Source organism: Epargyreus clarus, unplaced genomic scaffold (assembly GCF_041222505.1).
Source record: "Epargyreus clarus isolate Ecla_fem2 unplaced genomic scaffold, WU_Ecla_fem_2.2 ptg000026l, whole genome shotgun sequence".
Lineage (NCBI taxonomy): Eukaryota > Metazoa > Arthropoda > Insecta > Lepidoptera > Hesperiidae > Epargyreus > Epargyreus clarus.
Window position 1 is genome coordinate 4,712,631 of NW_027332233.1, and position 18,174 is coordinate 4,730,804.

The window sequence follows — 18,174 nt, forward strand, 5'->3', positions numbered from 1 at the left end:
TAGTGTGCATAAATAAATAAATCTCGGAACAAAGCTGATAAAAAGAATAAATATTTTCAAACAGAAAATCAATGTTCTTCGAAGAGAAAAATACATAATGGCCCATATTAAGTCTTTAGCACTTAAACTCTTATAAAGGCTTACATACACAACCATGTTAAAAAAACTCAAGGTAAACGATCGTTATCTTTAGAAAAAGCCTTGCCTATTGCTACATAGAAAAAGTCACCTCTAATATACAGACACACATTTGATGGCATTACTAAGCATACGACCATTGCAAATTCTTCTTCAAGGTATAGAGTTAAACACAGGAATCAGCCAAACTATCATGGTACATTTAAAGAAGAAAGCTGAGAAATGAAATGATAAAGAAAAGCTGTGTGCAATTTGGACGAAAAAACATTACAAATGCTAATCACGCGTTAGTATTTATGTTACAAGGCCTTCACAAAAAATTTAAATAGCCAATAGCACATTACTTTGTTAAAGATACAATTTCATCACAAAGTCTCACTGTTTTAATCAAACATGTAATTAAAGCTGTTGGTGATATTGGATACACTGCCATCGCCGGAGTTTGTGACCTACAAACATTGAAAGTTTAAATCTACTTAAGGAGTGGTCTGGCATTACAACTATAGCTAATTATTTTATATTAGACAATCATATGAGAATCTTTATAATGTTCATTTATTTAAGTTTATTCGTAATAATTTTCTTAGTGGCGCAGTAATAGAAATAGACGGGAAAAAAGGACGGTGGTTACATCTAGCAGAGGTGGCAGAAAAATAAATCTACTCCACATTTTAAAAAATTAACATCCCTTCATGTAAAATCGACTTTCAGATCAAAACTGAAAGTTAAGCTAGCTGCTCAAATGCTAAGCAATACTGTTGCTGCAATTTTAAAGCTACTGGCAGAGTCACATGGAAATGATGTAAAAAAAGGAACAAATATTGTAAAAGGCACACATAGTAGAAGATTTAGATAGAATCAAATCGAAATAGAACAAATTATTTAATAAACAAATTCAAAATAAGAAATGGTGTACTTTTTTCTTAAATATTATGTATTAACGAAAAATACAAATCGTATAAGAGAACAAGTATTATCATTACTAGGAATAAGTGCCGTTTATGCGGATATCTACATATACTTATCGTTTAGTACAATGTTTAAAAATGCGCGCCTCTGCGCAAATGCCGTCTTTTCTGACCTAACGTCTTTTACGAGAGTTCCCCGATGAAATGTGTAGACGCTTGAACGCGCGGTGAAATAATTTATGTTTTGATAGAGTTTAGGTTTAGTGGTGTATTTTTAGCTGTCCAAACGCTATTAAAGTTTACAACACTCATATCGGAAGAGTCGACATTGTGGAAATGCTGATCGCGCTCTATCGGATCCATATGAAAACCCGACGTTGGTATTTATCCGTTTTTGCTCACATGTTGGATATTTCGCTCAACAACAGTTGGCTATTACATCGTCGAGATTGCAAGCAGTTGGGAGAAAAACATATGTGCCTAAAGAGATTTCGCACTCAAGTCGCTCTTGCTTTGATGAAAACAAACACATTATCGAAAAACAGATTAGCGTTAGATTTTCCAACACCTGCCAAAATCGCTAAGCCATTTTTAGCAAGACCAGTGGATGAGGCACGACTGGATTGCTATGACCATTTTCCTGTTTTCACAACCCAGAGCCGATATCGACTGTGTAAAAATGGAAAAACCAATGTAATATGTACAAAAAGTGGTTAAAGACTTTACCTAAACTTTGCTTTGAATAAATGTAACATTTTTACCCCTCAATACGACGGCTTTGCTTCAACCTATGGACCAAGGAATAATCCAGGCCTTCAAGCTCTATTACATTCGATGAACCAGTATGATTTAATAGATAAAATGGAATGTGATCCTGATATAAATGTAATGGAATGCTGGAAGAAATTTGACATAGCAAAATGCGTCGTAAACATAAAATAATCATTGCAAGAACTGGAGCTATACACATTGAAATCATGCTGGAAAAAACTGTGGCCTGTTCTGATCGCGGAAAATAAGGAAGAGTTTGTGCAAATTCAAACTTTAACTGCAAACATTGCCGAAATTGTGAGTGGAATAGGACGAGATGGGTTCGAACAAATAGAATCAAGTGACATTCAGCAGTTTCTTGAATCGCAAGACGAAGATTTGACTCAAATCGACTTAGAGGAAATGTTAAATTTACAACCCTTTGAAGAAGAGGCTTCAATAAACACTGAAAACGTGACATTTAATCTGAAAAATCTTAATAATGTCTTAAGAATGGCAAATGAGCTTTGTGATTTCTTTATAAAAATTGAGCCATCAATGGAACAAAGTCTTATTTTTAAGAGGCAAATTGCTAATGCCACTGCCAACAGTGAGTGCCAAGCAAGAAAAGAATACAAAATTTTTTAAACCATTGCCTAAACCTGAAGATAATATATAACTTATCAAAATGTATGGTCAAAAGCTTAAATTAAACCGTTTTTTTATGTCTTTGCTATTTTTATTTCGTCGCCTAGGAACGTATCCCCTATAACCCCATATACAAGGGCCAAACTGAAAGTTTTAGAACTCGCCACTTATAAACATTATATTAAAAAATAAGTTTAAATTTTAAAAATAGAACTCTACCAATATTATTAGGTATATATTTCATTCATTTGTTATTTGTTTTACGATTTGGCGGCAAATTGAATTGTTTGGGCACGTCAGCATGAATATAAGTTGAGAAAATTTTCGTATAATGATTGTTTATGACTTTAGATGTCATTTAAGTCAACAAGAAAGTTATGATAGACTTCGATCGGCCTTTCACGATGAAGCCCATCTCGTGCTACAGTTTACAACTGGTTTAATGGACTTAAACGTGGTCGCACTAATATCACCGATGATCTGCGTGAGGGACAGCGACGACTGACGATAACATCAGTGTTGTGCGGCGTATGATAGAGACTGACAAAAGGGTGACCTATGAGCAGATTCGGACAAGCCTAAGCATTCAAGTGCACAAAATCATCCATGAACATTTAGCGGCCAGGAAGCTTTGTGCCAGCTGGATACCTCATCATCATCATCATCAGCCCAAAAACTGCGCCGTGTTGATTGGTGCCGAGAAATGATAAAAAAAATTAACGGAGGTGACTCAAATGCTGTGTCGACGTAGTAACGGGTGACGAAACCTGGATTTATTGCTATGATCCGGAAACCAAAAGGCAGTCTGCTCAGTGGGTGTTTCCTTCCGAGTTCAGTTGCAAACTAAAGTGAAGAGAGTTGTAAGTGTTGGAAAGAAGATGGTGGCCTCGTTTTTCAGGACAAGGACAGGTCATTACGCGATAATTGTCTTGGAGGATCATAAAACGGTTAATGCAGAGTGGTACACTAATAATTGTTTGCCACTTGTCTTGGAAAAAGTTAGCAGGATCCTCCTTCACCACGACAATGCCTCGTCGCACACCGCCAGGAAAACGATAAACTATTTAGCGACCTCAGACGTGGAATTACTGAGCCGTATAGCCGCGATCTCGCACCCTGCGATTTTTATTTATTCCCGAAAATAAAAGAAAATCTTCGAGGAAAACGTTTTACGGACGCCGAGGAAGCAGTGGCTGCGTTTCAAAAGGCCCTCGAAGAGACCCCGAAGTCCGAATGGGCAAAGTGCTTTTCTCAGCGGTTCCATGGGATGCAGCGATTATTGACGTGAACGGGCACTAATTTGAAAAGTAATAATAAAATAAATAACTTATTAGTTTGCTTAGTTTTTGATTTTCTAAGAACTTTCAGTTTGACTCTCGTAAATCAAGATGAGATTACTTCTAATCCTCCCAATGAAATGAATTATTAATTAAATGCAATTTTAAATTCTAATAAGATATATGAACAAGATCATGGTCAAAGAAATTATGTATGTGGTTGGGCCCTGACTAAATGTTTTCAATATGTATCAAAATAAAAGTAATGCCTTTATTAAAGCTTAAGAATATACTACTAAATAATCATATTATAAATAACTTGTTAGTTTGCTTAGTTATTGATTTTCTAAGAACTTTCAGTTTGACCCTCGTAAATTACTATTCCATATTCATGGTTTCTGTATTCGCGGCATATTTACGGAACATATACCCCGCGAATAAAAAGCTTCTACTGTATTTTTAGAATATCATATAATTGTTGTTATTGATAAAAGTTCCAAAATGTTCATAAAATGTTACTTTTAGAGAAATTTGATACAAATTTTTTGGTTTTGTTTTGTTATAATACGATCAATCGCCCATGGCAACCGTGAAGTTAGCGTTTGACAGTGTTTGACGGATGCGCACTAAACGATTTTTCCATTAATTATGGCGATTCGCAAAGACAATTGCGCAAATAATTCGCAAACGAACTTCAAAGTAGACATGGGCGATTGAATGTTTTTATTTTTTTGATCTCATATATTAAAAGAAAATAATTAAAAAAGGATTTAATCTAATTTCAAAATAAGTTTAATCTATTTAAAAATAAAAAGTTTGTAGTTTTAATTTTAATTGGCAATGTCCGTCTTATGAGACGTGTCAAAGATTAACGATTACGAGAAAGATAACGAGATTAATTTGTTACGAGTTGTAGTGTTTGTATCATGACTATTAACTAAAGTACAGCTGTAAACACTGTCTCGTGCTCACGGTGTGGCGGGGCGCGAGGCGTCAGTATCGCGAGAGCCAAGGGCGAGACCGGACGGCCGCCTGCGCACATAGTGAGTGGTCGAGCCAGTGCATCACGAGAAAAGTAGTACATATACTACACGAGTAATTGGCAATGTCCGTTCTAAATGAAGTGTAAATGAGAAATAAAAATACAATTGAAAAACTGCATTTTTCTTCTATCTAGACCTAAACGATTCCCAAATATCCATTTCGATCACAAAAATCACAACGCAGCTGTCGGTGGCGATTTAAGGGTTAAATAAAGGTCATGCCCTTTTCACCGATAACTGGTATACAAGTATCGAATTAGCCAAGGCTTTGTTAGAAAACGAAACCTTGCCCAAAACAGTTATATGTAGTAAACTGAAGAAGGGACAATTCATTGCTCGAGAAAATAATGACGAAATCACGGTGATGAAATGAAAGGAGAAACGGGATGTTTTGGTTTTGTCCACGAAGCACTCAGATGAATTCGTGAAAATAAAGAACCGTCAGGGGAAGGTGGCACGGAAACCAAAGATCATAAAGGATTATAACACAGCCAAGCATATTCATCACCGTTGCGAAAGTCAGTAAAATAGTATAAGAAGTTGGCTATAGATTTGTTGTTAAATACTGCAATGGTAAATGCTCTGACATTGAATAAATCAGTGACTAAAAAAACATACAAATCGTTGATTTCCGACGGTTGGTTTGTATTAAAGAAACTTTGCGGTATCTTGCCCAATGCTGCACCAGTGCTTCCAGATTCACTGTAATTACAGTAAATTTACTGTATTTCAGACTTTTTTACTGTATACTGTAATGATAAAATACAGTGTATGAATATACTGTATTTTATTTCCAATCATATAAAATGTTTAATACGTAAAACGAAACGCAGTTAACCTAGATCCATTCATAGACCATGTAAAAAGAGTTGTATATTGTTTAAGTACAGGGAAATCCCCGATGAATTAAAACTAACGCTAAACGCACCGGGTCGCAACTAGCCGTCTCTGTCTGACAAAGGAACATTGTATTTTTCGTCTCATTCGATTTTGATTGGTTTTGTTGCTACTGTAGTCAGTACATTTTTATTTGAGATTAAAGTTTTTCTGGTTTGAGTGAGTTAACTTAAAACTTAAAGCATCCTTTCTGTAAAAAATGAGCTCAAGTAGTGAGGACAGTGATATTCGTAGCACTACGAATATCACTGCATAGCCGGTCCTTCAAGTGCAAAAAAGAAATATCGGCAACAATTTCGTGACGAATGGCTTCAAATACAAGACTTCCGTAAGTGGCTAAAGCGTGACCAAAAGTCTGTATATAAATGCATTTGCACTATCTGCGACTCTTCTTTAACTGCCGATCTGGGTGCTATTAAAAGACACAGTGAAGGTGCTAAACATAAACTTCGTCTTCCCCTATCGCAAGTGCGTACCATTGATAATATTTTTAAGAGTCAGCAACGTGTAAGTGATGACGAGCAACGAAAAATTGCGGAAATAAAATTGACGGCCTTTATGGCAGAACATAAAATATCACACATAGTGATGGATCATCTCGTTGATTTACTTTCAAAAGTTTTCCCAGATTCTAAAATCGCAAGTAACATCTATCTTAAACATACCAAATTACAAGCAGTAATAAACAACGTTGTCGGAGCTTCTGAAAGAGAATGTTTAGTCGAAGATTTGGAACGGGAAAAGTTTTCTATAATGGTAGACGAAAGTACCGATGTTGCCAGTGTGAAAACAATGTGTGTCGTAGTAAAATATTATTATCTAAGTTCAGGGCGTATAGTCAGTTGATTCTGGGACCTTATTCAAATTTTTGATGATAAAAATGCTGCACTGACTGGTGATTATTCAGCTACGGCTGAAAAATTATTTAATTCAATAACAAAATCATTTGGAGACGAAAATATACCTTTGGAAAATGTAATTGGATTTGGATCAGATGGCTGCAATACCATGATGGGCTGTCGTAATTCAGTGTCTTCACGATATAGACAAATGTGACCAGGTATTATGGTGATAAAATGTCTTTGCCATTCCTTACATTTATGCGCCTCCGACGCTTGTAAAGAATTGCCTAAAAGCGGCTACACACGACCCTAAAATCACTGGCAATATCGGGACAGTGGTGGGGAGGACCCTAGATCGTACCATAAATCGCCTGGTGTGTAGGCAAATCGTACCCGATTTTTTCGTCCCTAAATCGCTACGGGCGAGCTCACGATTCAGGGACGATTATCGGCTCAGGGAGCGTTGTCAGGACGTGTGTAGCGAAATCAGGACTGATTTTTGCGCAGTCTGCGCTCGAGCGCTGCGGCGATACGACGTGCTTGCGGTTACTATTGTCGCCGCGGGCGATACGACGTGCTTACGGCTACTATTTTTTATTTCGAAAATATGGCGAAGGAAAATGAGCGAGAAGCGTGGACAAAAGTCATTGATTTATTCATAGATTAGTAAAGATACTTCGCCGCCTTGAAATTGAATGAAGCCACAAACGGCTTATTTTAGTAAGTTCTTTTTTTGAATTCTTGACAAATAAAAACATTTTTAGAGAAAATTTACGAATAATTAACTAGTACTGCGTAATTTACGTAATAAATAAATAATTATTTCAAATATTTTAGGGACATTTTAGCACGGAGACGTGGCACAACTTTTTTACGCAACTATTTCAATTCTCAAAACTGGGTACATTTTCTTGTAAGGAGTGAGTAATCTTTACTAATCTATGGATTTATTTAAAGATTTACCATATTTGTGGGACAAAAAACAAAAAGACTATTTCAACCGCGACATGAGACAGGAGGCATTCAAAATGCTAGTGCAAATTTTTAATGAAGAGATCGGCAGAGATACGTCGCTGGCTGACTTCAAGAAAAAACTTGAGAATATGCGTACTACGTATGGAAGAGAGCTGAAGAAGGTAAGATCATGTAGAATATTATGAGCCTATAACCCTCTTTTGGCGGGAAAATGAGATTCCTTCTCAATCACGAGATATTTGTCTTTTTCTCATTTTCCCGTCAAAAGAGGGTTATACGCTCTTAAATAGAGCTACCTACTTTAAGCTCACGCTTTTTGGCACATCTCAATTCACGTGTTTCAGGTGAATGCTTCCAAGCAAACAGGATCGGGGTCCAATGACATCTATGTACCAGCGTTATGGTATTACCCCCTCTTCCAATTCCTAGAGGGGACGACGGAGCCATGCCGACCTGGAACGGATACTTTGGATGAGGTAAGAAAAAAATATATGCAATTTATAAACTGATGTTTTATTTGTCAGATACACATACACACTAAATTTATGTAGGAACTACTCTCAACATATCCTCCTGAAAAAACTCTGCTGTGTCCATTGAAATAAGTTGTAAATTTATTTCGCACGTTGTTGCCTTCATTATTGCGCTCTTTTTCACTGATTTGCGCTAGAGATACAAGTCCTGTGGTTTCTTCCCGCCAGTCACCATAACGAAAAGTAGAATCATTGATATTTTCAGCATCGACACATGTTTTTGTGATATAATTTTTTGACTTTGTTCTTAAATAATTATGTAAGGCACAACAAGCGAGCACAATTTTGTCGACATTATCAATGTGCACACTTATTCTTTGACGAAATATCCTAAAACGTGCTGCTAAAATTCCAAACGCGTTTTCAACTACTCTCCTTGCTCGTGATAATCTGTAGTTGAAAATCCCTTTCTCGTGAGTTATGTTCTTAAATGGGTATGGCTTCATAATGTGTCTATTAATGCCGAATGCTGAGTCTCCCAAAAACGTGTAGGGCACTGAAATATTTGTGCCCTGTAACGTACACGATGGTGGTAGATGTAACTTATCTGTGATTAATTTATTATACAGTGATGTATGAGTTATGACACCGCCATCAGAGACGCTTACGTTAATGCCAGTATGTATATACATAAACTCATAATTTTCATTTACTACGGCGAACAGAACTGTACTAAAAAAGCCTTTATAGTTATAGAATAACGTGCCACTCCTCGGTGGCTTTTCTATGGATATATGTTTTCCATCTATTGCACCAACACAGTGATCGAATTGCCACTTGTCTTCAAACATTTTAGCATTATCTGTCCATTCACTTTGCATTGCAGGCATCTGAAACAGAAAGTAAAGGGAACGTTACGTCACCAGATATATCAGCATCGACATCATCGACACAAATTATAAATACAGAAATATGTGATAAAGAGGGGCCCGCGGACTCTGGAAAAAGTTCACAGCCCAAGAAGCAGAAAATGTCCATACAAAGTAAACAAGAAAAACTGCTGGATGCTGCTCAGACACTGATGACTCGACAAGACGATGATTGGGAGATAATAGGAAAGGTCAATAGGCGTTCAATTAAAAAACCTGAGTACCCATCAACAAGTGATTGCCCAAAAAATTATCAATGATGCCCTATTTTACGGAAAACTTGGCAAATTGACAGACGAATCTAGTATCACTTTATCTCCACAACACACAGTATTACATCCTCGCATTCCACATCGCTACTATCATTATTCCTCTGGCTCTTCGGTGACAAATTCATCACCGCAGCCATGTCAACAATATCTGGCACAACCGTCTCCTCAACCATCTCCACAATATGCGATACACCCGTCCCCTCAATCATCTACACAATTTATTATACCACAATCCCCTCAAACACCTCCACAGCATACGGTACAACCTTCTCCTCAACCACCCCAACATCACATGATGTCACAATTCCCTCAAGCATCTCCAGAGTATAACTCCACTGTACAACCATTTCTACAGTCTATCCCACAATATACATTTGAACAACCTTCTTCTGAATACGTAAATCCAACCAACGCGACACAACAGTTCAAAGAGGAACTGACTCAGACATGAAGGACTTTTTGATCTTTAATAAAAAATGAAATAAATAGTATTAAATACCTTGTATGTTTTTGCTTAATATAAATAAATAAAATAAAACTTTTAAATGGATGTTTTAATTATTCTATAAGAATTCAGTCTACTTACCTTAATAAAGTGTTTCAAACAATTATAGATAGCACAACATGTCTCTGGAATCATTGTGGACATAAGTTGCGGCGATATTATGGCACTGAATTTCAAATCTTCATAGCTTTGTCCAGTTGCTAGGAAACGTAAAGTAACTGTAAGTCGTTCTCTCGGACTTATGGATTCTCGCATTACGGTATCCTGTTTCTGTATAAATGGTGTCACCATATTGAGGAGCTCTTCAAAACACTCAATATCCATTCTTAAAAAGTTTCTGAAATCATCTGCTTCTAAATGTCTCATGACGTTCATGTGGCTTAATTCATGGCGTTTCATTAACCAGTTTTTAACCCAGATCCTCCTTTTTCGTCTCTGGTTAGGTGGCACCGTAGTAAGTGCCAAGACATTTCCTATTTTCTGCTGTTTTGAGAGCGTCGGCGGCATTTCGGAAAAACGAGCAGTCTGTAGCACGGTCGGTTACGTACTGACAGGCAAGGACGTGTGTAGAGTAGAGACAATTTTATCGCCGATTCAGCCCCGATTTCACTATCTCGATATCGCCAGTGATTTTAGGGTCGTGTGTAGCCGCTTTAATGATGCAGAAAAACTAACCCGATTGATATACAATTATTTCAAGAATAGCAGCAAACGTCAAGCCGAGTTAAAAGAGTTTCAAGCATTTACGGACACCAACATACACAAAATTCTACGTCCAGCCCAAACGCGTTGGTTGTCACTGTCCAGTATTGTGAACAGAATTATGGAGCAATAGGATGCCTTGCGATTGTACTTTGACGATAAATGGCTGGAAGACCAGGATTGCCAAGATATTCACAATCTTTTGAATGATCGCATCATCAAGGCATATTTTTATTTTTTATGTTGGATGCTTCCAAAATTTACCAAAGTCAATGTTTATTTTCAAAGTGAAGATCCGGTAATTATCGAAGCCCATAACAAAATAACTGAGCTATACAGAGAACTCTTATCCCTATACATAATTCCGAATCATTTTAAAAAGACCGCACTCGATGCAATTGACCCTACTGATAGTCAACATTACATAAATCTGAGATTGGGTGTTGCTAATCAACTTGATATCCCAGAGCTACATGCGCATACCGAAGAAGTAGCAGTGATGAAACAGAGATACCTCAATTTCATCGTTAAAGCATGCGTGGGTATCCGGAAAAGATACAGTTTGAATGACCCAGTTTTGAGCTCAATAGCAAAATTGGATCCCGAATCTTGCTTATCAGAAAATAGACAACAGTCTTTGTCTGATCCCAGTATTGCCAAGGCTAAAACCCCAAACTTTAACAACAAAAGTTAGATGATGAATGGAGAAACTTAATTTTTACTGCGAATTTAATGCATTTGAATACAAATTAACCAGCAGACGTGTTTTGGCATCAGGTATAATTTAATTATTTATGAACTTTACATAATATTGCACATATGATCACATTTTATAGTTTCGTTTTTTTTTCAGTTATCTCAAATGAAAGATAGCAATGGAGACATTAAATTCCATCTTCTGCCTCGTTTTATGCTGCAAATATTGTCTTTGCCTCACTCGAACGCTGATTCAGTGAATTAAAAAATATAAAAACCAAGCAGAGGAACTGTCTTGTCACAAAAACTATTAAAGGAAATATGTTAGCTCAACAAGCCATTCGCCGTAGTTCCGAAAACTGCGTCAAATTCAATCCATCTAAAGAAATAATTTCGAGGATGACGGCAAAAATTTATGAAAATCATGAAAATATTATTTTAAAATAAATTAAAATGATGTATGTTTACAAATAAATGAATAATCAGCTTATTTTTCTTTCAATATTTGAACATATTGAAAAGTTCAACTGTAATTTTACTGTAATCGATTGTGAAATCTGCTGTATTATTTTTAGAAACTCCTGTATTTTTTAGCTGACAACACTGTAATTTTACTTTTGGGATCTGGAAGCACTGTGCTGCACCAACGGAAAGAGTGAAAGACACTTTGGAAAAGAAAGACGGTTTGGCCAGAACCGTAGGAAGAACACGTCAATGTTACGCAGCAAGCGTGCCAATCATGGGTAGCAAACAGGCTAAAACAAAAACTAAAAAAGTATGTACCTATTGTGCAAACTGTCCAAGTAATATACCTTACCTTTGCTTACCATGTTTTAACAAAATTCATTCTTGAATTTATAATTGATCTTCGTGCAGAATAAATATTATTGTATTAAATAAGATTAAGATGTGCCATTAAAATGTTATTGTGTCTTATAAAAATCACATTTTATATTCATAAAATATTTTATAAGTGTTTGTTATAATGTTCATAAGCGATATCTTTATTTGGTGAAGAAAAAAATAATTATATTATGTTCCTGTATTTTAAATAATAACCATTTTAATACCTATTTTTGGTTTTATTGAAACTGATCATATTTATTGTATTGTTAAGAACAATCCTAGTGACGTTATTACAATATCCCTGAAAAATCCTTAAAAATATTACACGATTTAAAAACCACGCTGTTTGGTTAGGCTACAGGGCCAAGCGGCACACTTAAATATGAGTTTAGTTCGATAACTGTTACTCTTGGCTTGTGACTCACGGGTGACCCCCGTGGCTTGACCGGACCAGCAAGGGAAGGCTCACCGGTGAGTCTCTTGGCCTATATGGAAATACTCAATTGTTGTCGTGGCATTTAACATGTCAAACATGGCTTTTAATTTTTTTTAACGTTTTATAATAAAAAAAAATGTCAAACTAAAACTTCGCCTTTAACAAACCATTTATATTAAAAATAAGGTTGCATTTTGAAACTGTTAAGACTGAATGTATCTAATATTACAAAATAGCCATAAGCACTTCAATAAATCTTTCTTAGCTAATAATTAATGGCTTGTCACTTCCCTGCTTTAATTTGTCACTACTCTGCCAATAGTGCCACTCCTCTAGTAACACATTTTCCTGTGGTGCTTATAAAATTTAAAAAAAAATGGAAAAGTCTTCTGGCCCTTTTAATTAAATATTAATAAATAGTGTCAAATAGACAAATTATTAATATTGAATGAAACAGATTACATTTCCTTTAGGGGCGCAAGAAGCTCAAATAGCGTATATTCATCCATAAGGTGCATTGGGGTAAAATTGAATTTGGGTAAATTTCGAAAATGGCGGATTTCTACTAAACTGTGAATTTTTTTTTTTAACTTGGCCACACTAATTTAGACCTCATGTTCATACGCTCTGTTACGCGGCAGCCCCTGATTGTCTTTAAAAAAAACACACTCTGCTGTCACTACTGGTTTAATGTCTTTAAAAACTACAGAGAAATTATCCCCTCACTTTTCTTTTATATTATTTAACTTAAATGTTTCGCGGACGCGGATTACGTGCAACTACCGGCCACATGGTTGCAAGGCGTTATATAGTAATTAAGAATGATGAGGTCGGCAGTATATTGCTAAGGAATATTGAATATAACAGCTCCTCCGCTTCAGTCCGCTCAAGTCGCTATCTGGAAGTGTACATGTGCTGTGACAATATTCTTACAAAAAGAGCTCATTCGGAGGTTTTTTGGATATTGGAAATTACCCCATTCCGTATTACTCAGGAATTTGGTAAGTTAAATATTCATTTGATTATTTTAACGATGGATTGACATTTTTGAAGCATTTTTGAGTTGGTTGTAGCATTCTATCTAATGTTTTGAAGATGCATACAAAATTACCCCACGGGTAAACTTCGAAATTTTATCTATTCGAAATAGCCCCATATTTTTTTCTTAGTCAGAGACCAGGGGGTTCTCAACATATAACTTTTCTATTTAATTTAATATAATTTGATTTAATTTACTTTACTTTAGTAGTGCCGCATGTATTTTCATCAAATTCAACAGAAAAATGATTTAAAGTTCTTTTATTTACTTTCAGAATTACCCATTGCAAGTTGTTTTTCAAAGCAACGCTTGCGAAGCAATGATAAAGCCATGCCTCGGACTAATATAAAAAAGAAAGTACCACGTAATTCCCACGTAATCTCGGAAGATAAATTTGTACCAACTACTTATAAAAGATTCAAAGAAAAGCAAACCTTAAAAGCGCTCAACAACCCAAAATATTTACAACAGTTATGTATTGACGTTGTTAATGAAACTTTACAGCTTGCGAACAACGTCCTTGAATCTGAAAAACTAAGCCTAAAAGAAGAGGATTTTGATACTAATGATGCCACCTTGACTACAATACGAAACCTAGAAGAAGCTGATTTTAATACTCACAATACAACCTTGAACACGACACGAAAACGTGAAGAAGCTAATTTTAATACCAATAATGTCACCTTGATTACAAAACTTTCCCGAAAAGATGACCAGATATACAGCCATTTGTGGCAAATGACACTTCACAGTTTACCAAAATGCCTTCAATTAAGTCAACAAAGTAGAACGCCGTACGCGAACATATTTTTTTTAAGTCTACTATTCTGCGTAATCATGGCTGTTAATAATATGGCTGTTAATTATTTATTTGTAACTAAAATGTTTTGTCCGTCACAGCGGACATTGCAAAAGCCGAACGTCCACCGCCAGCTAAAATTAGTTAGTTTAGTTTAGCTCGCAAAGTTGAGCCAGTTTTTCATATATGTACGTCCATCGCAAACTATGCAATCTAAGCTAACTAAAATATCCCAACTAGGTCTTACTAACTTAGTTGTGTAGGCCGAACCGAAGCTACGCGGACTAAGCTAATCCCCTCTCACCCTCTTCCGTTACACCTCTGACGTCTTTCGCTAGCAGTGTTGCCAACTCTACGTCTTTTTACGTAGATCTACGTATTTTAAGCCTTCCACGCAAACCTACGAACTTTAGTCCCAGAATCTACGTATTTTCTATCAAAATTATTCAATTGCAAAATAACATATCCCGTTGTTAGACTGAATGGGCATTATTTTTGTTACTTTCGTAAAAAAAAGTTAATAAACGTTCCGTTTTATACTAGCGCATACTCGCCTCGCCTCGCCAAGTATTCATTTTAAAAACAGTGTCAGTCATCAGTCAATTCAAAAGAACTGAGACTCATGTGACTGTGTAAAACGAAACGTCTTGGCGTCTTGTCTGCGGTGTCTGCCGTAAATAAAACGGTAAAAGTGAATCTTAACCTAAAAATATTTCGAACTAAGATATCGAAGGTGTTTTTTAGTTTAATTTCAATATTTTTCAGATTCCTGCTCAATTTAACTGAATTAAGACTGTGTAAAACTTGGCGTCTTGCTGTAAATAAAACGGTAAAAGTAAATCTTAACCTAAAAATATTTCGAACTAAGATATCGAAGGTGTTGTTTAGTTTAATTTCAATATTTTTCAGCTTCCTGCTCAATTTAATTGAATTCTGTTATGGAAAGAAGCAGTGACAGTGAGGAAGAGCGCAATGTTACTCCCACTAAAAAAAGAAAGCTGCATTATGAACAAAAATATTCACACTTGTGGGAAAAGGACCAAAAGTATTCAGGTTGGATTAAAAAAAGCAACAAAGGAGATTACTATTTTTATTGTAATTCATGTAAGTGTGACTTGAGATGTGGTGGAGGTAAAAGAGTTTTGGAGAAGCATGCAGAATCTTTTAAACATAAGAATAATGTTAAAGGTTGGTGTGGTCTACTGGTGTGTTTTTTTATGTTTTAAATTATTTACTTACTTTTCCAATAAAGTGTAAGAAAGAACTAGGTTCTAAGTTCAGAATAATGTTAATATTCCTTTACTTTATTATTGTCATTAGTGAATGTAAGTTTATTTAATTATCAGATGTGAAGGATTATGGTTTCAGTTTCAGTATTCAGGATATTTTTTTCTACAGCTAGAGCCAGCCTGCATGATAAAAATAAGCGCAGTCCTGTTAATGCGTTTATTTTTACTTTCAGGTGCAATACTTCAACCTACTATTATTTCAATGTTGCCTGAGTCTGCATCAAAGTCATTCACAGATAAAATTAAGTCTGGAGAAATAAAGATGGCATGTTTCCTAGCAGAGCACAATCTACCATTTAGTTTAGCAGACAGTCTAAAGGATCTTGTACAATCAATTGCCCAAGATTCAAAGCTTGCATCAGAATTAACTTTTGGAAGAACAAAGGCACATGCTATTGTTACAAATGTTACTGGTAAAGTAGCTGAAAACAAATTAATTGAAATGTTACAAAAAAATAAGTTTTCACTGATAGTTGATGAGAGCACAGACAGATCATCAACTAAACATTTGGCACTTATTGTAAGGACTGCAGTTGATTTTCATGTTGAAGATAGTTTTCTATGTCTAATACCAGTTGTTGACGGTACAGCTACAGTCTTACATAATGCATGTACAAAATATTTTGAAGAAAAGAATATTCCATTCAAAGAAAATATGATTGGATTTGCAGCTGACGGAACTAATTCCATGTTTGGACAACATCATTCTTTGTCTACATTGTTTGCAAAAGATATTCCGAATCTGTTTCTAATGAAATGCATATGTCACTCTTTTCACCTTTGTGCCTCATATGCTTGCAAAAAGTTACCACGAGGTGTGGAGGACTTTGCTCGTGATGTTTACAACTATATACAGAATAGTCCAAAACGCATTGGAGACTACAAAGAGTTTCAATGTTTTGTAAATGTTAAACCATTCAAACTATTACACCCTGCCGAAACAAGGTGGCTGTCCTTGTTACAAGTTGTAAAAAGGCTTCTAGAACAACTACCAGCATTGAAATTATATTTTCAAAGTGCTGTGTTAACTGACAGATTGCTTGCAGCTCAGTCAATCCTTGATAAATGTATGGAACCAACCACAGAAATATATTTAGAATTTTTAAATTTTGTGTTGCCATACTTCAATGATTTGAACAAAGAAATGCAATCTGAAAGCCCAAAACTCTACTTGCTATATGAAAAAATTTTTATAACCTACAAGACCATAATGGAATGTTTTTTAAAACCAGAATATTTGGAATTAACTGAACAGGAAAAAACAAGCATTCATGTCCATGACAAAGTTGCAGCATTGGAAACAAAAATATTGAATATTGATTTTGAAAAAATTGAAAACCATTTACCCCTGGAAGACATCTACTTAGGAGGCAATGTTACTGCTTTAATTTCAATGAACAAAAACAATATGCATCCAGATCAAATAAGACAGTTAAGACAAAAATGTCTTGAGTTTTACATTGAAAGTCTTATTCAAATAAAAAATCGCTTCCCTTTTGAAGATGAGCACAGACAAAGGTTGAAAAATTTAAGGTTTTTAAACCCTGACACATTGCTGGACTCAAATTTAAGACGTTCTGTACCGTCTATAGCTCATTTAGGGCAAATGTTTCCAGGTAATAATCATTAACTTCAAATATTTTATTTAAAAGTTGAGTCTGTGTCTTATTTAGTTTTCAATTAATAATTTATTTTCAGGATTATGTCCAACAAATTTGACAGAATTAGACCGGGAATGGAGAACGCTAAGAAATACTAATCTTCCATTTCAAGAGGATCAGCTAATCAAAGCAGATGAGTTTTGGCGTCATATTTCAAAAATAAGAAAAGGCGACTCGTCTCAAATGTTTCCTTTACTGGCCCAATTTGCGCAAAATTTATTAGTATTGCCACATAGCAGTGCAAATGTCGAGCGTCTGTTTTCTGCGATCAATTTGATGAAAACTAGCATAAGAAACAGACTTTCCACAGAAACGCTAACAGGCTTACTTTTCACGAAAAGTGGCTTAAAAATAAACCGCGAGCCTTCGCAGGAACACATTAAACATTTTAATAAATATATGTATAAATTTAATTTGTCTGAAAATGATAATAAAAATTGAATAATTTAAATAAATCGATGACCCTGAAAGTAGCGAACTTTTTTAAATTATCTGTAAGTGGTGGTTTCACATGTAGAATGTAGATATTGTAAAAACTAACCGGCTACTGGAATATTTATTTATTTATTATTATTTTTGTTCACGGAGATATCTCTCTAACCAGTTTTATCTATCTGCTGTCTGTCTGCAACTTTTAGGGTCTTATGAATTGTCGTTTTATTCACTTTTACCTACCCTACTGTCTTAATTTCAATCAAAAAAAAAAGTACGTAGATCTACGTATTTCTCATATGGAAATTTTACTATTTCTACGTAATTTTCTAATCTGGCCTACGCCTTTTTCAAAATCCAAGTTGGCAACACTGTTCGCTAGTGTTGTTTTCTAGTGTGTGATCATGCGCAGGCAGCGAAACACGTATTTTCAGCATGGAGTTATTTATTGATTACGTCAAGCATTATCCTATATTGTATAATCCAGAGGCTCCAACTACCGTGATGCAAATAATAAAGAAGGTTTATGGAAAACAATAGTGGACGAAATGAAAAACCCGGAAATCAAAGATGGTAGATTTTGAAATGGTAATAATGGTAAACTTGACACTCCAACA

The 18,174-nt window shown here is 35.4% G+C and overlaps 1 protein-coding gene, 1 long non-coding RNA gene and 1 pseudogene across 2 annotated transcripts; all 3 read left to right on the forward strand.

Annotated features, from left to right (window-relative positions):
* Window positions 1-261: 261 nt before the first annotated feature.
* Window positions 262-994, forward strand: LOC140753050 (uncharacterized; annotated as a pseudogene).
* A 6,456-nt stretch (window positions 995-7,450) lies between these two features.
* LOC140753051 (uncharacterized) lies at window positions 7,451-9,603 on the forward strand. The gene is made up of 4 exons (XM_073087417.1): window positions 7,451-7,639; window positions 7,823-7,954; window positions 8,838-9,071; window positions 9,406-9,603. Exons 1-4 carry the CDS (start codon window positions 7,511-7,513, stop codon window positions 9,601-9,603), a joined length of 693 nt encoding a protein of 230 aa, XP_072943518.1. The 5' UTR covers window positions 7,451-7,510.
* Window positions 9,604-16,411: 6,808 nt separating this feature from the next.
* LOC140752942 (uncharacterized) lies at window positions 16,412-17,774 on the forward strand. Its single transcript, XR_012103525.1, has 2 exons — window positions 16,412-17,080; window positions 17,163-17,774. It is a non-coding gene; the product is annotated as an uncharacterized LOC140752942 (long non-coding RNA).
* The last annotated feature ends 400 nt before the right edge of the window (window positions 17,775-18,174 follow it).

What these genes read in the sequence shown, in the direction of transcription:
- LOC140753051 (XM_073087417.1), top strand. Translation starts at nt 7,511, where the DNA reads ATGAGACAGGAGGCATTCAAAATGCTAGTGCAAATTTTTAATGAAGAG. An exon ending in ATGGAAGAGAGCTGAAGAAG is followed by an intron (nt 7,640 to 7,822) that starts GTAAGATCATGT and finishes CACGTGTTTCAG; the next exon opens with GTGAATGCTTCCAAGCAAAC. An exon ending in GAACGGATACTTTGGATGAG is followed by an intron (nt 7,955 to 8,837) that starts GTAAGAAAAAAA and finishes TTTGCATTGCAG; the next exon opens with GCATCTGAAACAGAAAGTAA.